The sequence below is a fragment of the Danio rerio genome, chromosome 1 (assembly GCF_052040795.2).
Source record: "Danio rerio strain M-AB ecotype USA chromosome 1, GRCz13ab, whole genome shotgun sequence".
NCBI lineage: Eukaryota > Metazoa > Chordata > Actinopteri > Cypriniformes > Danionidae > Danio > Danio rerio.
Window position 1 is genome coordinate 56891694 of NC_141021.1, and position 24396 is coordinate 56916089.

The 24396-nt window shown below is 38.5% G+C and overlaps 2 protein-coding genes across 10 annotated transcripts in view; one reads left to right on the plus strand and one right to left on the minus strand.

Annotated features, from left to right (window-relative positions):
• Positions 1-15222, plus strand: part of tsc2 (TSC complex subunit 2) — a 76539-nt gene extending 61317 nt beyond the window's left edge. For 4 of the 9 annotated variants that reach the window (XR_015475855.1, XR_015475856.1, XR_015475857.1 and 1 more), the window contains 9 exons: positions 4090-4168; positions 6040-6126; positions 6863-7049; positions 8624-8763; positions 8858-8936; positions 9592-9683; positions 12337-12435; positions 14017-14914; positions 15104-15210. Coding sequence is in view for 5 of the 9 variants with exons in the window: in XM_087236216.1 (XP_087092342.1) it covers positions 4090-4168; positions 6040-6126; positions 6863-7049; positions 8624-8763; positions 8858-8936; positions 9592-9683; positions 12337-12435; positions 14017-14187 (934 nt within the window). In the remaining 4 variants the exon portion in view is untranslated. 9 annotated transcript variants of the gene reach the window in all.
• Positions 15223-17832: 2610 nt separating this feature from the next.
• pkd1a (polycystic kidney disease 1a) overlaps positions 17833-24396 on the minus strand; it is a 158726-nt gene continuing 152162 nt past the window's right edge. The window contains exon 49 of the mRNA XM_087237787.1: positions 17833-23929. Within this exon, the coding sequence (XP_087093913.1) occupies positions 22778-23929 (1152 nt within the window). The 3' untranslated portion in view covers positions 17833-22777. The remainder of the gene's footprint in view (positions 23930-24396) is intronic.

Sequence of the window (24396 nt, forward strand, 5' to 3'; positions counted from 1 at the left end):
AAATATATATTTTCCTCCCACCCATTTTTTTTCTTTCACCCATTATTTTTTTTCACCCACCCATTTTTTTTCTCCTCCACTACGTCCCTTCCGGGGTTCCGTAGTAAATGCATATTTCAAAGAAAAAAAGTCTGGATTTTAAAATGTAAAAAATGATGAAATCCAAAAAAGTTACAATTTTAAAGTTGTAAATTCATGTTCAAGAAAAACTCGTAATTTTAAATTGTAAAAAATTCTAAAATCCAAAAAAATTTGAAATGTAAAGTTGGAAATTCATGTGTCCAAGAAAAAAGTCGTAATTATACAACGTATAAAATTACAAAATCCAAAAAAAGTTACAAATATAGTTGTAAATTCATGAGTCCAAGAAGTCAGAATTTCAAAGTATAAAAAATTACAATACCCCACAAAAGTTCAACATGTAAAGTTGTAAAATCATGCATCCAAGAAAAAAAGACGTAATTTTGAAATGTAACAAATTTCAAAATCCAAAAGAAAAGTAAAAAAAATCTAAAGTTGTAAATTTATGTGTCCAAGAAGTCTGAATTTTACAATGTAAACAATTACGAAATCCTAAAAAAAGTTACAAATATAGTTGTAAATTCATGTGTCCAAGAAAAAAGTTGTAATTTTACAAAGTAAAAAATTACGAAATTAAAAAAAAAAAAAACGTTCAGAATTTCAAGTTGTAAATTTGTGTCTCAGACAAAAATCATTATTTTAAAAGAATGCAAAGTTGTAAGTTCATGTGACCAATAAAAAGCCGTACATTTTAAATGTAACAAATTATGACATCTCAAAATATGTAAAAAAATACATAAAGTTGTAAATTTTTGTCCAACAAAAAGGTCATAATTTTAAAATATAAAAATTAACCAAAGAAAAAAAATTGAATAAAAAATGTAAATTTGTAAATTGATGCGTCAAAGAAGTTTTAAAATGCAAAAAATTACATAGTCCAAAAAGAAAAAGAAAAAAAATTCAAAGTTGTAATGCATCCAAGAAAAAGTTGTCATTTTTAAATATCAATTATTAATTTCAAGAAAAGTTTAAAATCATGAAATGTAAATCTCTGTTTTTGATTTAAAAGAATGTGCACTTTATATACTTGCAGGGATGTTTTGTATATATAAAAACACTATGATCAATGTCAGACTACCTCAGTGCTGTAATGGATGCAGGAAAGTTGTGATTATGTTCAGCACATGTTAACGCAGCTGTAATGTGTTGTGGACGTCAACCGTTTGATTCAAGAGCTCCACTTTTCATCAAAAGCAGAGCGCGATATGGAGAGTAATGATATGGCGGGAAAACATCATTCTTCTTCATTACAGTCATCATCTGACGCCCCTGTTGACATTAAATCATCCTGCCTCCACTCATTTTGTGAAGCGAGCCGCTTTTTGCGTTGAGCGCTTTTAGTTTGTTGGATTTCAGCATGAGAATTAGAGCAAAATGACGGCCATTCGTCTTTGTGATGCTCAGAGCGGGCGATCGATAAACAGAAGGCCAGAAAAGCTTTTGAGTTTCTTGTTTTTTCTTTGCATTCATACAGGCACTAAGAGCTCAGGCCGTTTGTTTAGTTTTTTTTTTTTTCTTGAAACAGTTTGTTGGCTGTCAGACTGTTGTTTACTGGTCGTAAAATGTTCAATGTCTGTTTGGATTAAACCACAATTGCTTCCTGAGAACCGAAGGGCCTCGTCGGTCAAAACACACTTTCTGTGTGGATTATGGTGCTCTAGTAAAAAGCTAAAAGAGGAGCTGTTTCTTCTGTGGAGAAAGGAGTTTTGTTCTATACAGTAAAAGGATAATAGCTGTCAGAACTGTAAAATATCAGAGGAATCTTTCATGCAATAACTGACATTAGCAGAATAGATGTAAATAACATTCTGTGTTTTTTTTAAAATAGATACAGAATAAAATATTAACTTTAAATTACATCATGATAATAATAATGATAGATTAGCATTATAGTTATATATATATATATATATATATATATATATATATATATAGCCAATTATTTTTATATACTATATCTTGTTTTTCTTTAGTTTTTTTAGAAATGGTTGCAAGTACAAAACACGTTTAGATTGATGGCTTTCCAGTCAGAGTTCTTCAGATGCAAATTCCATGTTGGACATAAATAATAAAAGTAGAATAAATCAAACATGTTGCATGAAATATTAATATGAGTAGATCAGCCCTTCCAAACTCTATTTGACCCATCCAAACTCTATACTGACATTCTCACCCATCCAGAGTTTTTGGGTAAATTAAACTAAACTGTTTGAGCTTTTGGCTTTTTTAAAACTCTTTTTTAACTCTCCTAACAAAACTATTTCTCCTATCCTATTTCTATACCGAGTTGTAGCCATTCTAATTCTATCCTGACTCTATTTTGCCCAACCTAAATCTATCCCAACTCAGTCTTATCTATCCAAACTCCAAGTCTCAGCCATTCTAACTGTTCTAACTCTATCTTACTCATCATAACTCTATTCTAAATTCCCATGTAAGTCTGTTTGGTCCATCATAACTCTATTGTAAATCTGCCTTGCCCGTCCAAATGCTTTCCTAACTCCATTCTAACCCCTATCTTCCCCTCAAAACTCAATCCTAACTGTAAACTATATTCGGACTCAATTTACCCATGCAAACTCTATCCTAACTCTATTTTATCCATGTAAACTCTATACTGACTCAATTTACCAATGCAAACTCTATCCTAACTCAATTTGATTCATGTTAACTCTATTCTGACTCAATTTATTCATGCAAACTCTATCTTAATTTTATTTGTCAATGCAAGCTTTATCCTAACTCTATTTTATTAATTCAATCTCTATCCTAACTCTATTCGATCCATGCATATCTATCCTAACTTTATTTTATCCTTGCAAACTTTATCCTAACTCTTTTTGATCCATGCAAATTCTATCCTAACTCTGTTTTATTCATTCAAACTCTATACGAACTCTATTTTATCCATGCAAACTCTATCCTAACTATGTTTGTTACATGTAAAATCTGTCCTGACTCAATTGATGCATCCAAACTCTATCCTAACTTTATTTGATCCATGAAAAACACTATTCTAACTCTATTTGATCTATGCAGACTCTATCCTAACTTTATGTGATCCATGCAAACTCTATCTTAACTCTATTTATCCATGCAAACTTTATCCTAACTCTATTTTATTCATGCAATCTCTATCCTTGGTCTATTTCATCCAGGCAAACTCTACCCTAACTCTATACCATCCATGCAAATCTATCCTAACTTTATTTTATCTATGCAGACTCTGTTCTCGCTCTATTTGGTCAAAGGAAACACTTTTTCTGATCCATGCAAACTCTATCCTAACTTTATTGAATCCTTGCAAATTCTATTCTAACTCTAATTTATTCATTCAAACTCTATACTAACTCTATTTGATCCATGCAAACACAATACTAACTCTATTTTATCCATACAAACTCTATCCTAACTCTATTTGTAACATGTAAACTCTTTCCTGACTCAATTTATGCATCCAAACTCTATCCTAACTCTATTCGATCCATGAAAAAACACCATTTTAACTCTGTTTGATTCATGCAAACTCTTTCCTAACTCTATTTTATCCATGTTATTACTATTCTGGCTATATTTGATTTATGCAAACTCTATTCTAACACTATTTTATCCATGTGAACTCTATGCTAACTCTGCTGCCCATTACAAACTCCACCTTAACTTTGTCACCATTACAGACTATTCCCGTGTTGCCATCAGTGCTGTACAGCTCATTGTTCCTCATTTGTTATGGTCCGGGTGAGAGAGTAATTTGAGGGCCAGGTTTAGTGGTGCTGGTCTGGGTTTAATAGGTCTCTGGAGGTCAGAGAGTGTTTCCGGATATTTCTCCCGCTCTGACCTGATGTTGGAGGGTCTGCTGGTTATCCTCTGCCGACTCCTCTAGTTTTATCTCTCCTCCGTGAAGAGTGGAGAAGATGAAAGCGCTGTGGGATTTTCGCGGTTTTAGATTCAGAGCACACTTGTGTTCAGGAGATTAGTGCTCTGACCTTTGCTCCTCTTCTTCTGCAGTTTTGTCTTCCTGCAGCTTTATCACTCGCCGTTCTTCGGCAATGAGGCCAACAAACCCCTGCTGCTTCCTAAATCACAGGTGAAAGCACACTGCACCCACAACTGCTTACTTCTCAACATGATATAAAGAAAAAGTATTTAAAAGTGGTATTGAAAGTTGTGTGTGTTTATTTAGCGTATTCTGACATGCCTTTAAAATATATATACAGTATCTAATTGATACTAAACATTATAAGGTTCATGAAAACAATGAATGTTGTTAGTTTGTAAATAATTATATAATTTTATTTTTACCTAATGCACCTCAGTATTAATATAGATAATAAGAGAATAATGTATTGCTTATTTTTGGCAAATAATAGGTTCTTTTTATTGCCTTTAAAGTGAAATAACTGATTAAACACAGGAGGCTGAGAAAATTCTCATAGTAGAATTAAATTGTAGATGACACTTAGCTTTTTTAATGGCCATTTATATGGATACACCTTGATAAAATGGGAATGGTTGGTGATATTAACGTCCTGTTTGTGGCATGGGTGGTGACCATGGTGGCCATTGTGAAGACGGCCATCTTGGATCCAACTTTTGTTTTTTCAATAGGAAGAGGGTCATGTGACACATCAGACTTATTGGTAATTTCACAAGAAAACATCAATGTCGATGCAAGCCTCTTCTCCCACTCTTCACACACTGATAGCAACACTGCAGGAGAAATGCAGCACAGGCTTCCAGTATCTGTAGTTTCAGGTGCTGCACATCTTGTATCTTCACACCATAGAAAATTGCCTTCAGATGACCCTAAAGATAAAAGTCTAAGGGGGTCAGATCGGGAGATGCAGACCTGACACCCATAATGTGGTCGTGCACCATCTTTGCTGGAAAAACTCAGGGAACGGGCCAGCTTCAGTGCGTAAAGAGGGAAACACATCATCATGTAGCAATTTCAAATATCCATTGGCCTTGAGGTTTCCATTGATGAAGAACGGCCCCACTATCTTTGTTGTCTATGGTGTGAAGATACAAGATGTGCAGCACCTAAACTATGGATACTGCAAGCCTTTGCTGGCGTTTCTCCTGTGGTGTTGCTATCAGTGTGTGAAGAGTGGGAGAAGAGGGTTGCATTGACATTCCAATACAATGGAAACTTGTTTGTTGTCAGGTACTTGTAAATAACTCATGAAAGAATAAAGGTATGTTAAAACCAAGCACAGCATTGTTTTTCTTGTGAAATTCCCAATTAGTTTGATGTGTCACATGACCCTCTTCCTATTGAAAAAACAAAAGTTGTATCCTAGATGGCCGACTTCAAAATGGCCACCATGGTCACCACCCATCTTGAAAAGTTAGCTCCCTCACATATACTAATGTGCCACAAACAGGATGTAAATATCACAAACCATTCTCATTTTATTAACGTGTATCCATATAAATGGCCCACCCTGTATATTCATAATAATTTTGTATATACATTTTTACATACTCTATTTTAAAGTATGAAAATGGTATTCATTGTTATTACAGTATGGATTTTTGTTTTAATAGATCACAGTTCTTATTGAATAATGCTACAAAAACTATTTACATCACATGAAAAAAAATGAAAATATCAAATATAGCCTTTACAACGATTTCAGATAAGTTCTATTAAATTAAAAAGCTGATTAAATACTAAAGCAAACAAAAACAAATGTCAATAATGCACAACAAAATTAAAACTAGAACTAGAACTGAACAGAAATATTTCATATCTGAGTGATGCTGATATGAATTGACTGATTGCCAGTACAGATTTAGAATCATGAGAATGAGATTATTTCACTTTACAGTGATGAGAATTTGAAGACAAAATAAAGATGATCATTAACAATACCAGTGAGCTTGATTCTATGATTGAGATGTGTTTTGCAGCAGATCTGGATGCTAATCTTGTGTATTTTCTGCTGTTGTCAGCTGATTGACCGTGCAGTGAAGGTTTTGGATCAGATGCCTCCGTACGACACTCATAAGATCGGTGTGGTGTTTGTGGGAGCCGGACAGGTATAGTAAAACAACCACTTATAATACAACGTATACATCATTGAATACATCATATATATATATATATATATATATATATATATATATATATATATATATATATATATATATATATATATATATATATATATATATATATATATATATATATATATATATGTATGTATGTATGTATGTATGTATGTATGTATGTGTGTGTATATATATAATAGCCCTCATATTACATTTGAATTCTTTTACATATTGTTTTTTAATTCTTCATAGTAGTTTTAATAGCTCATTTCTAATTTCTGTTATCTTTGCCATGATGACAGCACATAATATATTAAGATGCTAGTATTTAGCTTAAAGTGACATTTAAAGACTTAACTAGGTTAATTTGGTAAGTCGTTGTATAACAGTGGCTTGTTTTGTAGACAATCCAAAACAAATAATGCGTAAGGGGGCTAATAATATTTACCCTAAATGGTTTTAAAAGAATTAAAAACTGCTTTTATTTTTGCCTAAATAAAACAAATAAGACTTTCTCAAGAAGAAAAAATATTATAGGAAATACTGTGAAAAATTCCTGAATCTGTTAAACATAATTTGTCAAATATTTGGAAATAAATAAAAACAAAGCAGAATTTTGCAGTGTCAGTATTCTCCAATATCGTGAAGCGCTAGTTTTCATTCTCCTCTACTTTTTGAGCAGCTGTAGGATGTTACTATAACTTGTGATTGTGTGTTTTATCAGGCCAATAATGAGGTGTCGATCCTGTCTAATGAGTACGGCTCGAAGCGCTATGCTCAGTTCCTGACGGGTCTGGGGAAACTCATCCACTTGAAAGACTGCGATCCCGATCAGATCTTCCTTGGTGGACTGGACCAGTACGGAGATGATGGAGAGTTCACGTACTGCTGGCATGATGACATTATGCAGGGTTAGTGAAATCATCCTGTTATCAGTATTAGTAGTGCTGAAAAGATTAATCAGATCAGAATTACATAATATATACAGTTGAAGTCAGAATTATTTTACAGTATTATTTTTTTCCCCAATTTCTGTTTAACAGAGAGAATATTTTTCAGCACATTGCTAATCATAATAGTTTTAATAACTCATTTCTAATAACTGATTTATTTTATCTTTGTCATGATGACAGTAAATAATATTTGACTTGATATTTTTCAAGACACTTCTATACAGCTTAAAGTGACATTTAAAGGCTTAATTAGGGTTAATTAGGTTAACTAGGCAGGTTAGGGTAATTAGGAAAGTTATTGTATAACGATGTTTTGTTCTGTAGACTATCGAAAAAATATAGCTTAAAGGGGCTAATAATATTGACCTTAAAATGGTGTTTATAAAATTAAAAACTGCTTTTATTCTAGCCGAAATAAAACAAATAAGACTTTCTCCAGAAGAAAAAATATTATCAGACATACTGTGAAAATTTCCTGAATCTGTTACACATAATTTTGAAAAAATATTAAAAAAAAAAGAGAAAATTTTGAAGGGGGCTAATAATTCTGACTTCAACTGTATATGTGTGTATTATATATATTTATTAAGTACAGCATTAATTAATTGTATTATTACGTTTTTTTCCATAATTAGTTGTAGTAGTTGTAGAAAACTGAGAAAAAAATGCTTCCCATAATAATAATAATTATTAAATAATATATTATATATTTTGCCTGTAACCTTATACCACTTGCTTATACTGTAGATTTTGCTGTTATTATTTTCTATTAATACTGTGTTTATAAAATTAATTAATATACAGATATTATTATTATAGTATTTTTTATTTGTGGTGCTTGCTTTTTGACAACAACAACAACAACAACAACAACAACAACAACAATAATAATATTAATAATATAAATATTAGCAATAATAATAATAACAATTAATAATGATAATAACAACAATACTAATATAATAATAATAATGATGATAATAATAATAATATTATTATTAATAATAACAACAATACTAATAACAAAATAATAATAATAATAATAACATTATGATTATTATTATTATTATTAATAATAATAATAATAATAATAATAATAACAATAACAACAATAGTATTAACTAAAATACTACTACTACTACTACTACTACTACTACTACTAATAATAATAATAATTATAAGTATCAACACTGCCAATTTGACAATGTCCTGTTTTGAGTATTTTGTTGTATGTTGTTGTATTTGCACTGTTTGGAGCAGCACCTAAGCTTTACATTCATCATAGCACACGTGCCGCTGATGATGTGACAATGAAAGTGATTTGAATTGATTTATTATTAATAATAATAATTATTATATATGCCCTAGAAAACCTCTAGCACAAGATATAGGCAGTGTTTTAAGATCTCCAGTCTTTGTTTTATTTTTGGTTAAATGTGATGTGATCATGTGATTGTTATGGAGTGTGTGTTGCTTTTCTTCATGCGTGTTTTTCTTCTTTTTCGTTGTTCTTGTTGTAATTCTGTGCTCAGCTATTTTCCACATCGCCACGCTTATGCCGAACCGTGAGAGCGACCGCGGCTGCTGCAACAAGAAGCGGCACATCGGCAACGACTTCGTAGTGGTGGTTTATAACGACTCGGGGGAGGACTACAAACTGGGCACCATCAAGGTTACACAGAGACCGCAGTCTGCTTTACTCTGTGTTTATTACTTACTGAAGCGTTTGTGTTAATGTGTGTGTGTGTGTGTGTGTGTGTGTTAAGGGTCAGTTCAACTTTGTGGAAGTGCTCATAAAGCCGCTGGACTACGAGAGTAACCTGGTGACACTGCAGTGCCGGAAAGGTAAAGAAGAGCTGTTTGTGCGCGTGTTAGCGTGTGTGTGTGTGTGTGTGTGTGTGTGTGTGTGAGTTTGGTTGGTATTGTCATTGTGTTAGTGTTTGTGTGTTTGTGTGCGTGGTGTTTGTTTGAGTGTTTACATGAGTTTCTTTCTGTGTGTATCTCTGTGTGTGTTTGTGTGATTCTATGTGTGTTGGTGTGTGTGTGTTGGTGTGTGCATGTTGATGTGCATCTGTGTTGGTGTGTGTGTGTTTGCATGTGTGTTTGTGTACATGTATGCTTGTGTGTTGTGTGTGTGCATGCATGTGTGTTTAAGTATTTGTGTGTCTTTATGTGTGTTTAGGTATTAAGGTGTGTCTGTGTGTGTGTGTGTGTGTTTGTATGTGTGCCTGTGTGCATGTTAGTCTGTGTGTTGGTGTGTGTGTTTGTATTAATGTTTGAGTGTGTGTGTGTGCATGTATGTGTGTTTGTGCATGTTTGCATGAGGATATTTGTGCATGTATTACTATAGTGTGTGTGTGTGTGTGTGTGCATTGATGGATGCATTTGTGTGCGTATGTGTTCGTTCATGATTACTTTCTTGAAGTGATGTACCCATCATCATCATCATCATCATCATCATCATCATCCTCTGTATTGTGTGTTGTGCTGTTTGTGTCAGATCTGGAGGGTTTGGTGGACACCAGTGTAGCGAAGATTGTCTCTGACCGGAACCTTCCCCTGCTAGTCAGACAGATGGCGCTTCATGCTAACGTGAGTCTCCATCTTTCTCCTGTTTCAGCTCTTGTGCTGTTGTCTTTAGTGTATCAGAGTTTGTTGTTCCACTGAGCTGCTTTTCATTGATGAGATGATCAGTTCAGGTTTACTTTCAGTTTACATTACATGTACTACTCTGACTGTCCTGTTTAAAGCTCTTCACACCACAGCATCTCCTGCTAATGGACTGTCTTCATGCATCAGTTGTTATTCATCAAGTCAACATACTGTTACACTGCAAGAACTTCTTATTCTTCCGTCTTCTTCTTCTGAGACTAATTTCTATATGCATCTCCTCCTAGATTGTTCATACTACAACCACTAAACTAACACCAAACCTCCAAACTGCTCTGACTCGAGTTGCTTTAGTTTTTCTAACTGATCTGACTAACGCTTTTCTGAAAACTGACCCGGAAAATTCTGAAAAGTTTTCTTGTACCAATCTTTTCTGACCTCATAACTTTGCACCAAACTGTCATACAGACCTAAGGCTACATTTATTTAACTCACACTACCAATCACTGATGACCTTTCAACTTACTAGCCACACCCTAGCAACCACTTACGGCATTCTAGCAACTGTCCAATAGACCTCCATTGTAAAAAACTTACATTGACTTAACATTGAACATACTAACAACATACTAACATACTAGCAACATGCTAATTCATTCTAAATTCATGCTAGCAACATGCTAATTTATGCTAGAAACATGCTAGCAACATGCTAATTCATACTAGAACCATTAAAATCTATGTTAGCACCTGCCTTGCAACCACTCAACATCTTAGCAACCACCTAGCAACACCTTAGCAACCACCTAGTACACCCCAGCAACCACTCAAAGCACCTTATCAACGGCCTAGCAACCACCTAGAACACCCTTGCAACCCCTTAGTAACCACGTAGAACACCTTAACAACACCATAGCGACCACCTAGAACATTCTAGCAACGCATTAGCAACCACTCAGAACACCCTAGCCACCGCCTAGCAACATCTTGGCAACCACCTAGAGCACCCTAGCAAATGCCTTAGCAACCACTCAGAACAACCAATGTACTGTAGCAACACCTTGGCAGCCACATAAAACACCCTAGCAACCACTAGCAACTTAGCAACCGCTCTGGGGTCAACCTAGCAACCACCTAGTAACACCTTAACAGCTACCTGGAACACCCTAGCAACCACCTCGCAATGCCTCAGCAACCGCCTAGCAACCACCCAGAACACCATCGAAACCATTCTAGCAAACAGTCAAAACACCCTAGCAACGCATTAGCAACCACCTAGAAAATCCATACTAGGAACGTGCTAACCTCTATGTACTTCTCTATCTATGCACGACTGTTCAAACTTCTTAAACTACTTCAATTATTTAAACTTTAAAGCTCCTTCAAATTTTCAGCCTCTGCTTTCTCAAGCCACTATAACGTTTGTCTAGGAACTTTACTTTTCTAATTACAGCTGTCATTTATTAGCATAGTGCAGATATAATGATGATGATTCCTCTGATGATCAGCGTTTCCATCAGCAGACCGAGTGTTTCCTTCAGCGGGCTCTGTTTAGCATTAATCTGCTCTTTTTTTCTGCTTTACTTGAGCTCTCGCCACCTGCTGTGTTAAGTGGAGACAGTGTAATAAGGCTGTTTTTGTGTGTGTGTGTGTGTGTGTGTCCGTCCCACACTTTCCTCCGAGACCCTACAAATCACTGCTGGCTCCAGGAAACCACAGCCTCCAATTAGCACAACAAGACACAAAATGGCCGACGGGTCAGATGAGGATAAGCGCGGTTAGGGTACATTCGGGACGAGGAGCGTTTTGGGTGGATTTAGGGATTTGTTGTTGCCTTGGTAACCATAGAACCTAAAGAGCCTTCGGTTGCTGGAGGCACTTGAGTTTGGGGAATTAATGTAGAAATAATCAATATGTTTTTGCTTCATAATAGTAGAGTATATTCCAATCTCCACAATCCCAGCTGAGCAAATCAAGTCTTGCACTTTTACACTCAACGCATGTTTCTGTTGAAAAGGCTTCACGCTCTGGAAAGTACAGCATCTGAATGTGCATATGTTGAGTTCAAATGACTATTTAGCCCAATGCTATTCAATTGATGACCCTTGGGCCGAACTTGGCCTCCGAGGCAATTTGTTCCGGCCCTCCAAATAGTGTGACCAAGACATCAAAAATAAATGTAGTTCAGTTGAAAAACGGCAGCTATAGTTATGAAGTGACGTGCGTCTGTTCAATACAGCACGAGCTGCAGTTGAAGGCTGCGCAGAGCGTGGGTAACCTGACATCAAGCGAGCAGAGGAAAACATTTAAATACTTAAGCTTAAAGGCTTCTCAACGCTGCGCTTCTGTTGCACGGAACGCAACTGCTGCAACTAAACAGGGTTATGACATCTGTGCGCAAGTTGAAAGTTCCGAGCTTATACACCAAGGCTAATACACACGCACACTGGATTAACTATAGCAGCTGGTTCGAGCCTCTGCTGGGTCAGTTGGCATTTCTGTGTGGAGTTTGCATGTTCTCCCCATGGTGGCAGGGGTTTCCTCCTGGTGCTCCGGTTTCCCCCACAGTCCAAACACATGCGCTATAGGTGAATTGATAAACTAAACTGTTTATTTTTTTGTGTGTGTTGTTAAGATGGCGTCGCTGGTCCACCAGTGCAGGGCGAACCCATCAGACGCATACGCTTCAAAATGGCTGGCCAGACTGAGACACATCAAGAGGATCAGAACGCGGGTGAGTGCATGTGCTGGCTTGCGCAGCTCTATATATATTACTAATTTATCTATGTATAATTGTGTTATGTTTTAGTGGGCACCAATAGCCCAGTGGTTAAGTGTGCTCTGGCATTTAGCACTGAGGTGCAATATTTGTTTTCAATTGAATAAAGAACAAACCACTGTTATACAGTGACTTGCCTAATTACCCTAACTTTAACCTAATTACCCTAGTGAAGCCTTTAAATGTGACTTTAAGCTGAATACTAGCATTTTGAAAAATATCTAGTCAAATATCATGTGCTGTCATCATGACAAGAAGTGTGAAGATGTTAATGCCTGTCTGAGAAAGGTGTGTAGTGAGGGCTTTTACAGCCTTAAAACATCTAGAATAATTGTAAAAGTAAAGCGGACTATTTTACGGATTTCACCTATTGTCAGGGCCGGCGCGTCCATAGAGGCGACCTAGGCGGCCACCTAGGGCAGCAGGATAGAGAGGGCGGTAGAATAGAGAGAGCGGCGTCTACGACACTACCCTCACCACCCCCACCCTCAGTTATATCCGCGTCTAGGGGGCAGAATAGAGAGGGCGGCGTCCGCGACACTACTCTCACCACCCGCACCCTCAGTTATATCCGCGTCTAGGGGGAAGAATAGAGAGGGCGGCGTCCGCGACACTACCCTCACCACCCGTGCCCTCAGTTATATCCGCGTCAAGAGGGCAGAATAGAGAGGGCGGTGTCCGCGACACTACCCTCACCAACCGCACCCTCAGTTATATCCGCGTCAAGAGGGCAGAATAGAGAGGGCGGTGTCCGCGACACTACCCTCACCACCCGCAACCTCAGTTATATCCGCGTCAAGAGGGCAGAATAGAGAGGGCGGTGTCCGCGACACTACCCTCACCACCCGCAACCTCAGTTATATCCGCGTCAAGAGGGCAGAATAGAGAGGGCGGTGTCCGCGACACTACCCTCAATACCCGCACCCTCAGCTATATCCGCGTCTAGGGGGCAGAATAGAGAGCGGCGTCTGCGACACTACCCTCACCACCCGCGCCCCCAGTTATATCCGCGTCCAGAGGGCAGAATATAGAGGGCGGTGTCCGCGACACTACCCTCACCACCCGCACCCTCAGTTGTATCCGCGTCTAGGGGGTAGAATAGAGAGGGCGGCGTCCGCGACACTACCCTCACCACCCGCACCCTCAGTTATATCCGCGTCTAGGGGGCAGAATAGAGAGGGCGGCGTCCGCGACACTACCCTCAACACCCGCACCCTCAGTTATATCCACGTCTAGGGGGTAGAATAGAGAGGGCGGCGTCCGCGACACTACCCTCACCACCCGCACCCTCAGTTATAAACACCCCCCCACCCCTCCTCCTGGCTTTCACTCTAGGGTTGAGGGCGGTGTGACCGTACTTTGCCTAGAGCGGCAGTTCAGCTTGCTCCGGCCCTGCCTATTGTGATTTATTGAAGGACGTAACTCCCATGAATAATGAGAGACCACTGAGGGGAAAACCTCTTACTAAAAAGTAATGTCCTTGTTTAACGGTGCTCCATTCATTCATTAAAATATTCATGTTTCATCCACCAATAGGCTCAGGAGGAGATTCAGTCCCGCCCCTCTCACGGCATCTCTCTGACTCAAGGCCACGCCTCCATGCAGAATAAACCCGCCCACCAGCCGCCGGGAGCAGCGCAGAATCCAGACGCCGGCCAGAGGAAGAGGCTGGTGTCCACCGTCGACGACTTCACTGACTTTGTGTAAAGACTCAACTATTTTCTGTGCTCCAGATAAACACCACGGCTTCACTTCAGCTTGACTTTACACTGAGACTCAATGAATTTCTGCTGAGTGATGGATGTAAAGCCTCTGCACTGGCATTATCACATGCCCTGTTTTAGCATATCGACAAAATTGCACACGCGATGCACACGCTCCTCATCATGATCCTCTTGTTTGTTCCTCTTGGGTTCACACTTGTTCTCTATTTGATTTCCTCTGATGAATGAGCTGTTTGTTATATGAACCATCCACACAACTGTGCCAACACACACTACATTACGCTACGCTACACTACAGCAGTGATATAAAGCGCACAGCACATGGAAATGCTCTATGATGATCATAATAGACTCCTGTTAAACACTTGACAGCATTTAATGATCATTTATAAACACACACTGCAAAATATTTTGACTTATGTCTCATTTCTAGTCCAAATATCTAAAATTTCTTCAATTGTTAATCATTTTTTAGATGAGTAAAAATATTTTGTTCAAAGAAATGCCAAAATGAAGCTGTAATACATTTATTTCAAGCTTAAAACAAGATTATTTGTAGAATATGAAGAGAATATTATTTAGTTGGCCCCGTTTGCTGATTATTTAGCTTGTTTTCAAGGAAAAACTCCCTTCATTTTGACTCATTTCTGAAAACAAAACCTTTTTTTTTTTTTTTTTTGCTTGTCCAGAAAATGCTTCTTGATTTTTGAGTTTTAGACTAGACTCGAGACAACTCCAAGTACGTTTTGTGATTTCCTAAGGCAGCCTTAGATGTCACGAATGCTTTATAAGTGAACATTTGAACGCTGTAGAGTTATGAATTCAGTATAAACTGTGACTGAATTACATGTTTGTATTTTAATTGCTCGTTTTCTTTGTGTGTGCGATGGTTAATGCAGATCTCATGAGTTTTCTAGCAGAACAACAGATCTGCAGAACCACAATAGAAGGTTAAACCGCATCAGATGTGCGCTCCGCTACCAAATAAAACACTGAAATGTGCAAATGAGTCTGTATTTAACCACTGAAACATCTGCATCTTTCTGTCAGCATTCAAGAGTTCACACTTGGATAATGCTTGATGCTATCAGCAGGTTTGGCTTGCTGTCCCGGGAGAGAAACCTGAGCTCCCGCCTGGTCAGTTAGCATTAGAAGTGTAATGGGGCTGATCTGTGATTCGTACGAATCACAACCCCCAGTTTTCCTACCATTATTTTTTTACTGGCAGATTAATCCTAAATTTGTAAGGATCGCAGAGTTTGCCTCCAGGGTCATTCAAATCACATGCATGAGTGTTTAGGCTTTCCTGTAAAATATGATGATGATGGAGGAGGGTGTGGTGGGTTTCTTAGGTTATTAAAGGTGTTTTCTGTCAGTACTTGTTTAGCCTGCATTAATGCATTCAGTGTAAGCTGCACGATTAAACATTAAAAGGTCAGGATCTCAACACCCACGCAACATCAATTATAAATGATGGGGATTTGCATATGTTTATTAATCCTCGAATCGCTGCATTTAAATTTGAAAACGTAAAAATTAAGATGAATTTATCATTATGAAGTTACAAAAATGACAGAAGTACTAGGAGAACAGTTTTTAGTTTAGATAAAACAGCTGATGTTCATGGTAAAGATTAAAATCACCGTCATGTGCTCGAAAATGAAAGTTGTAGGCAGCAATTACATGATTTAACCAATAGGTGGCGACAACCAGCCATCAAAAAATACACCACTGAATAATTCCTCAAAAATGATCATCTAGCAAAAAAACATGAAGATTTATGAGCGAAGAACTGAACCATTTATTGAAAACAAGACTGGAAATAAATATGGGTTGTACAAATGATAATGTTCGATTTCTACATTTAGCGATAATCAACAACAGGAAAATATTCAGTGCTGTGAATAATTCCCTAATTTGTCACTTGAGAATTATTTGGTTCAATCTGACATTTTTGTCAAAATTGAGTTATTGACATTCTTATTAATTGGCAAATTTAAATTATGGGATTTTTTTTTATATAAGTTGTTTACATTTTAAGACTTTTTATTTAAAAAATAAATGTCACACTGTTTGCTATGGAATACGAAAACTTCAAAGCTCATTTTCTCAAAATCCTTCAGAACACAGAAAGAACCTTAATTCCAAGGTGACGATTTATTTTTATTCATCTGATTATTTCTTCGTTTTATTTTTAATAAAATTACAGGATCCAAGTTCTGTTTCTTAAAACTAAAAGTGTCTTGCAGTGCTGGTTTTGTAATAAATGGAAAGCAAATCATTAAAAAAATGGTCTGATCTGTGACAAAAAAAACATTGTGATGCGAACCGTGAGATCTGTAAATCGTTACTTCACTAATTAGCATGTAAGGGGGACTGTGATCAGGTAGGGGGCTTCCCCTGGAAAAAGGGGAGATGGGGTGGAGGGGTGGATTCTTTCAAATCGAATGTAAGGCAGTAGGGTGAAATCTGTCTATTTATTGTAGGCTTGGATCAATCTGATTGGATTATTGCTGATTGCGTATGACGTGTTCCTTTCGAAATTAGTTTAAAAACTTCACTTAAAGTCTGAAACAGCCACCAATATTACATTATGAGCTTTGTTTACAACTTTATTATAATTTTTTTTTTAATTTAATGCAAGTCGGTCAATCACCCAGTTACGACTGAAATGCATGCGTTTGTTTTTCATGTGCAACATTGTCAAATATAATGAATCTAGTAACTAGAGATGCCAGTGTCAAAACAATTCACTTTTTATAGGAAATATTGAGCTCTTTTTTGATTAATAGCATCTTTCTATAAGTCTAAAGCTCATTTCTTTCACAATGAAGTAAACATCAAGGATACAAGGCCTGCAGCCCAACACCGGTTACTCACTGAAGCTAAGCAGGGCTGATCAGTGCTTGGATGGGAGACCACATGGGAAAACTAGGTTGCTGTTGGAAGTGGTGTTTGTGAGAACAGCAGGGGGAGCTCAACCAGTGGTTCTGTGCGAGTCCTAATTCTCCATTATAGTGAAGAGAACACTGTCAGTGAGTGCCGTCTTTCGGATGAGATATTAAGCAGAGGTTTTGACTCTCTGTGGTCATTAAAAATCCCATGGCACTTCTTGTAAAGAGTAGGGGAGTAACCCCGGTGTCCTGGCCAAATTCCCTCCATCAGCCCTTAGCCATCATGGCCTGCCATCCACAGAATTGGCTGTATCTGTATATAATAGCTGGCGTATGGTAAGCACACTGGCGCTGCTGTCCTGTAGCTGCCATCGCATCATCAGAAACTCTTGATTGTGAAGCGCTTTGGGTGTATGGCCATATACGATAAATAAATTCTATACATATAAAGCATTTTATACCGAACATTAAGGACTGAAAGACACAATTAGGCAGAGATCAGTTTCTAGTTGTGATTAGAAAGACAAATGAGAATATTGCTTTTTGAGATCTCAGATTTGAAGCTTTGTAATTTACATCACATTTGATTTATTTATTGATTGAACTGTTTTAAAGCATTGAAAAGCTTCGTTTCTCCTATCACCAGACATTAGGTCTGTACTGCAGGTTTAGACAGCATTTTAGTCGCATGACCAACTTTTTGTGTCAATAAAAACAAAAGCGAGATCAGTATGTTCTGAGGAAGCGCAAACTCTCAGCTGTCAAGACTCTTTATTTGACTTTGTCAAGTGCAAAAGCATGTAAAGCGAAGTGCTACAACGTTACAAGTACAACAGCTCAATACGGCACAACCCGCAATCAACACCTTCAGCATTTAATACAAAACAAAGGAAGGCTTTTACATCATTGCATGCAAGCTGCTTTTTACTGACACAAAGTATGAACTATTTCAGCTATCCTGCAAAGATAAGCTACTAATAAGCTTTAGAGTTTCAAATGAGTGCCGGTGCAGTGTGTAGCTCTGTTGAAAATGATACCAAAAATAAAATAACAGCGATGCTTTCATTGTTATTTTGGGGTGGTTTTGCTTGCTTTGGCATGGAGAAATGAACTGCAAAGCGTTGGTGTGTAACAAATGACAACAAAACAGAGATTTCAGCTCAGTGCGATTACGGCAAATGAGATTAAAACAAATGCGATCAAAACTCCTAACATAATATTTACATCAGGGCACACCGATATGTACAGATAAACATGACCTTTCAAATGCGGAATGGCTTGAGTAAAGACGTTATTATAGTCGACGTGACCTTTGATGATCAAAACTGATCTCCGTCTCTGTAGACGTCGGAGCATTTACACATTTCAGCGTCCAATCACGTGTGCTCTGCTTTGATCATGTGAGACCTTATTAATTGAAACAAATGCAAATAAAAAACAATAAAATCCTGGGATGGGGTTTAAAAAAAAAAAAAAAAAGAGGGTCCCTGAGCATCATCATGATAAACAACATCATTTTAGTACTTCACAAAAAACATCAAATAATAATAGTAATAATAATTGTAATTAATATCCTGATGCAGCTGATGTGTATAATACAAACCGGCTCATTGTGAATACGTACCCACATATACATTTCTGGAGAGTGCGAATTATGTAGCCAGAGGTATGTATGGTCTTTAAAATGATCGATTCGGGGTGGTATATTGCCGCCGATGGCTTCTATTCCATTTCGCACTACTAGCTGATCACTGATCTTCATGTGGACGGCTTTTCTGCTGCTACCACTTTGTCCAGTGGCTCGCTGCATACGTCGGTGGACTTGGGAGGCGGAGCGGAGTTGACCGCGCCGACAAGGTTGGAATACGGTGAAGAACGATTCCAGAAAACAGGTAAAACAAAAAAAAAAATAGCAAAAAACAAAATAAACAGGTGAATAACAGAGTGAGAAAGTGGTAAGATTGAAAAACGGGGTAAAAACCAGGCGGTCATGAGGTCCCACCATCGGTTGGGTTTAGGGAAGGGCTGGGCAGGTCAATCTGGGCTTCTGAAAACACTATCGGTTGGATTTAGGGATGGTGTTGAGCGGTTCAATCATCACTTCTAAAAACACTATTGGTTGGGTTTAGGAAAGGGATGAGGGGTCAATTGGCACTCTTGAAAACTTTCAGTAGGGTGAAGGGGGTGGGCAGGTCAATCAGCTTATTTGAAAACACTCGGTTAGGTTTAGGGAAGGCGGGGGGTGGGTCAATCGGCACTTCTAAAAACACTTGGTTAGATTTAGGAAAGGCAGGGGGCAGTTCAATCAGCACTTTTGAAAACACTATAGGTTGGATGTAGGGAAGAAGGTGGGTGGTTCAATCGGCAGTTTTGAAAACACTGTCGGTTAGGTTTAGGAAAGGCGGTGGGTGGTTCAATCGGCACTTTTGAAAACACTATCAGTTGGGTTTAGGGAAGGCGGTGGGTGGTTCAATCGGCACTTTTGAAAACACTATCGGTTGGGTTTAGGGAAGGCGGTGGGTGGTTCAATCGGCACTTTTAAAAACACTATCGGTTGGATTTAAGGAAGTCGGTGGGTGGTTCAATCGGCACTTTTGAAAACACTATCAGTTGGGTTTAGGGAAGGCGGTGGGTGGTTCAATCGGCACTTTTGAAAACACTATCGGTTGGGTTTAGGGAAGGCGGTGGGTGGTTCAATCGGCACTTTTAAAAACACTATCGGTTGGATTTAAGGAAGGCGGTGGGTGGTTCAATCGGCACTTTTGAAAACACTATCAGTTGGGTTTAGGGAAGGCGGTGGGTGGTTCAATCGGCACTTTTGAAAACACTATTGGTTGGGTTTAGGGAAGGCGGTGGATGGTTCACTCTGCACTTTTGAAAACTCTATCGGTTGGGTTTAGGGAAGGAGGTGGGTGGGTTAACCCGCAATTTTGAAAACTATCGGTTGGGTGAAGTTGGTGAGTTGGTCAATCTGCGCTTTTGAAAACACTATCAGTTGGGTTTAGGGAAGGTGGTGAGTAAATAGGTCAGTCACTCAACAGCAGCCTCTAATGGATTTATGTGAGAACAGCAGGCGCGAACAGCACTCGCGAGAGAAATTCGAAATCTCAAAAAGTGTACACAGCGGCCTCTGATGGATCGCAAAAACAAAATCTGCAAAAAAAGCATTTCTTGGGATGTTTTTCACGCTCTCCAGAAATGTATACAGGGGTACGTATCCACAATGAGCCTGGGTTGCATAATACTCAAAGAGAATGGTTCTGGAAAAGCATTACGTGAGGAAACAATACATACTAGTTAATTATGGCAAAGCACTAAAGCTTGACATTGAAATAAAGTGCTAAGTACAAAAGAACCGTCAGTCCATTCTCTTGTTACACGAGTATAGCAAGCTTTGGCAAAAAATAAAATAATAATAGTAATAATACGGAGAGTTAATGCTGTCGTAACTATCTCTTATGTTCGTACCAAGCTTATTTTAATACATAACACATGAAAACTAAAACACGCTCAACGCCGTCGCAATCATTCAACTCAATACAAAAAGTGCTTTTTAAATTAGATTCAGAACAAATCATAGAAGGCAGCAACAAACATACTTCAATATTTCATAAGCTGGTTTTACAACAATAATAATAATAATAATGCTTTATGGAACTTCTTTTTTTACCTGCTGTAACAACAAATCCTCGTACAGAGGATTGTGGGAGTTGTGCTTGAATGAGGGACGTTCCTTCATCTTCATGCTCTCTCTAAACATTTACACTTTCTTCATCTCACATTTCGTGTCCAACTACTACAACAACTACCACTTTTCTCAGTGGCTTTGGTACATTTCTGAGATCAGAATTTCTCAAAAAAATGTCTCAAAATTCTCAAAAACTACCTTTGAACAAGTTACAAATGCTTTCGTACATCCATGCAGCTGATTTTGTGCAATTCGCTGCTGTTTCCTACATTATCAATTGCTTATGTTGATCAAAATGCATTACAATGGTCTCTTGCAATCAACCTTCCACATAAGGAGTAGCCAAAAAATTATAATATATTTGTAATCAGAATTTTTGTGGCCTCAGTCTACATCAGAACAGCCCACCAGAATACACTGATATATTGACAACAGTACACAATGACACAAGGACTTTCTGATTGCACTGACATGTTCATTGACAGAAATGTAGCTTTGAGAGATGAAGTAAGGATTTTGAGCTGGCTTTTACAGGTAATCCAGGGTGTTTTGTTATTTGTATGCATGTTTTAAGAAATTGTCATTGAGAAATGCTCTTACTGCACCTGATGCTAATTTCAGTTCTGATCTGAGAAATGAACCAAAGCGACTGAGGAAAGCTATTTCCAAATATTTGGTCTCCTTTAAAACTCACCCGTTCTGACATGCCTTCTCTCATTTTTTCCTTCGATCAGATTTTCTCTTTCTCTCGCCTTTGGGCTCATTACTCTCAAAAATAACCTCTAAATGGAGCTGACATACAATCGCCACAGAAAATACAAGTGAAATCCTGAGGATTACTAGTTGTTTAGCACCCTGATGGCCTCTTCAGAAGTATGTTAGTGTGAAATGATCAATATATTTTCTGATATGTGTTTGCGTCTACTTTCCTGCAACATGCCGTTATATTAAGAAGCATGAATTACGAGTACCTCAAAGCGTAGCTCTATATTTATGTACCTGCAATATTTTTTACATTTTTTGTTTTTTTAAAATGTGTGAGTTTGTCAGTGTGAGCCCTTTCTGAATAACCTACTCTGCATCTACGGGCAATAATACACCCATGACCTAAAGATAGCTTCCTTCAACAATAACAACAAAAAAACAACAACACGATTCATCAAATGTAACTTAAAAATGTCATTCGACAAATACCATCGAGCTTTAGCCATCCTGCATCAACAGGCATATGCTGTTGTAGTCCATCATGGTCTCTTTCATGAGTTTGTTGGTTTTCTGTGACAGCACAAGGTGTGCTCGTGTCAGATTCAACCCAGATGACCACCAGGGTCAACGGGCTGGACTTGAGGTCACTGCGAGAGGGGAACGCTGCAGAAAATAGCTTTCTCATGTAGAGTTGTAATCTTGTTTCTAGTCCAAATATCTAAATATTCTTTAATCAACAAGGATGTTCTAGACTGGTAAAAACAAGCCGATTTTAAGCAATTTGTTTTACTTAAAACAAGCCAAGTAATTTGTCAGTGGAGTAAGTCAAATTAGGCTCAGACTTTATTTTAATGTACAAACCATTAACTAAGACTTTTAGCTCAATAAACCACTGATTAGCTGCTTATTAATAGTTAGTACGGTTGGGTTTAGGTACTGGACAAGACAAAAACTCTTAGTAAAAAAGCATCGTTTTTTGCAGTGAAGGAGGAGGGCAACTTGCATCAAACGGGACTTCATGAGGATTGCAGAAACCACGATGACCAGCACCTAGTTTCCATATTGAGATTTCTAGTAAGGAGTTAAACAATCAAAGACTTATGGCTTGGAACTTAAGGCTGGGGTGTGTATTTGGTTTCGTCTTATTGCTCTAGTCTTCTTGAGGTCCTGGTTACAAAGCCGGCTGTCTCCAGGTCCTCGTTTCCTCAAATAAGAAAAATCCAAACCCTCATTCTTTCATTAGCTTTACGACACAATTCCTGATTGCATACTGACTCTGTTGGAGGTCAAGGTTTGGGATGTCCTGAGATAGGTCTGTCTGTGTTGGGGTGCACCTTGTTTTTGAGAGCGGGAGGCTTGTGCTTGCGTTTGCGGGTGGGGTTTGTGGTAGTGTGTGCGGGGTGCCGGAAAACACTGGTGGGAAGATTCTCACTGCTGCTGGGAGGAACCCACTCATGAGGCCGCGGGATCGGGACGGGGGTCGTAATGGCAGAAACTGGAGCTGTCGAGGGAGCAGAAGCTGGCGTGGGAACAGGCGTAGGGGCTGGAGTTTGGGCAGGTTTGATGGCACAGCCATCGACCTCAGAGTCCTTTTGAAAGTTCGGGTCAACTTTATTAGAGGATCTTTTGACTTTTTGAGAAATCTTCTCAGCCTTTTGTGCTCTAGGTGGAATTCTGTCCAATTCTAAGGAACTTGCTTGCAGGGGATCCGAATTCACCATACTAGGCTCCTTCTCAGTGTTTCTGACATCTTCCACTTTGGTACAAGGCTTTTCTTGAGTCCTCTGCAGACTGTTCTCCCTGTGGGGACTCGAGTCTCCTTTATTGAGACTTTTGGAAAGAACACTGGTGATTTTTGAAAACTTCCTCGAGTCTGTTTTCCTTGATCTTCGGTCACTCTTATGAAGATTTCTGTCACTTATTTCAGTTCTCAGGGGACTCCTGCTACTCTCTGAGACTTCTGTGCTCCTGTGTTTATGTCTCCTCTGTCCTGCATTATCTAAACTTCTACGGCTTCTACTTCTTGCTCTTTCCTGTCCTCTGCTCTTCCTCAGAAGCCTCTCTATCCGATACTCTGTTCGATATAGATCTTCTGTAGCATGAGTGACCCTGTCCAGCTGAAGAAGCAGAGCATCGAAGGCTGGAAGAACTCTGCGAAGTGTCGCCTCCATTTCTGCTCTCTCTTTCCAGCCTTGGCCTCCAACGATCACCCCAAGGCCTGAGCTGAGGCCGAGTCCCAGACCAGGAACTTCAGCCAGACTGCAGGGGCTGCTGGATGTAGGCCGCCAGGAGGCCTCAGAGCCTCCGTCAACACTGTCGGGAGTCGGAGGAGCCTCAGGAGTGTCCAGAGGAGGAAGACATAAAGACTTGCAGTCACTCGTCGAAGAGGAACGTGAAGGAGGGAGCTCCATACCTTCAAATCGCACCTTGTGCCGAAACTGTTGGGAAAAAGAAAGGGTTCAAGGTTTTTAATTACAGGTTTGGGATGAAGACTGAGTCTGATGAACTGGCGATTGAGCATACTGAGTTTGTAGTTGGTAAGAAGTACTTAGGGCTGGGCGATTAATCGAAATTGATCCACGGCTGTCTGAAATACTTTTGATTCTGAATGGTCAGTCATGACATTTTAGGGTATGTTTTTTCAAGATAACAACCGCTGAATAACACAGTATACACCCTCAATGAATACATTCACATCCATATTTACATGCTAGACTGTGTTGCTGCTGTTTAGGACAAAATCTTGGGACTGAATAACATGTAGGTTAGTGTATGCTTCATTCAGCCATTTTTGTTTATGTCAAATTTGCCTTTAGTTAAATAATTAATAAACAATTATGGCTTAGAACAATGTTTTGTGTCTATCTCTTGACATTTTTTAGCAGTGATCTATTAAACAGGATAA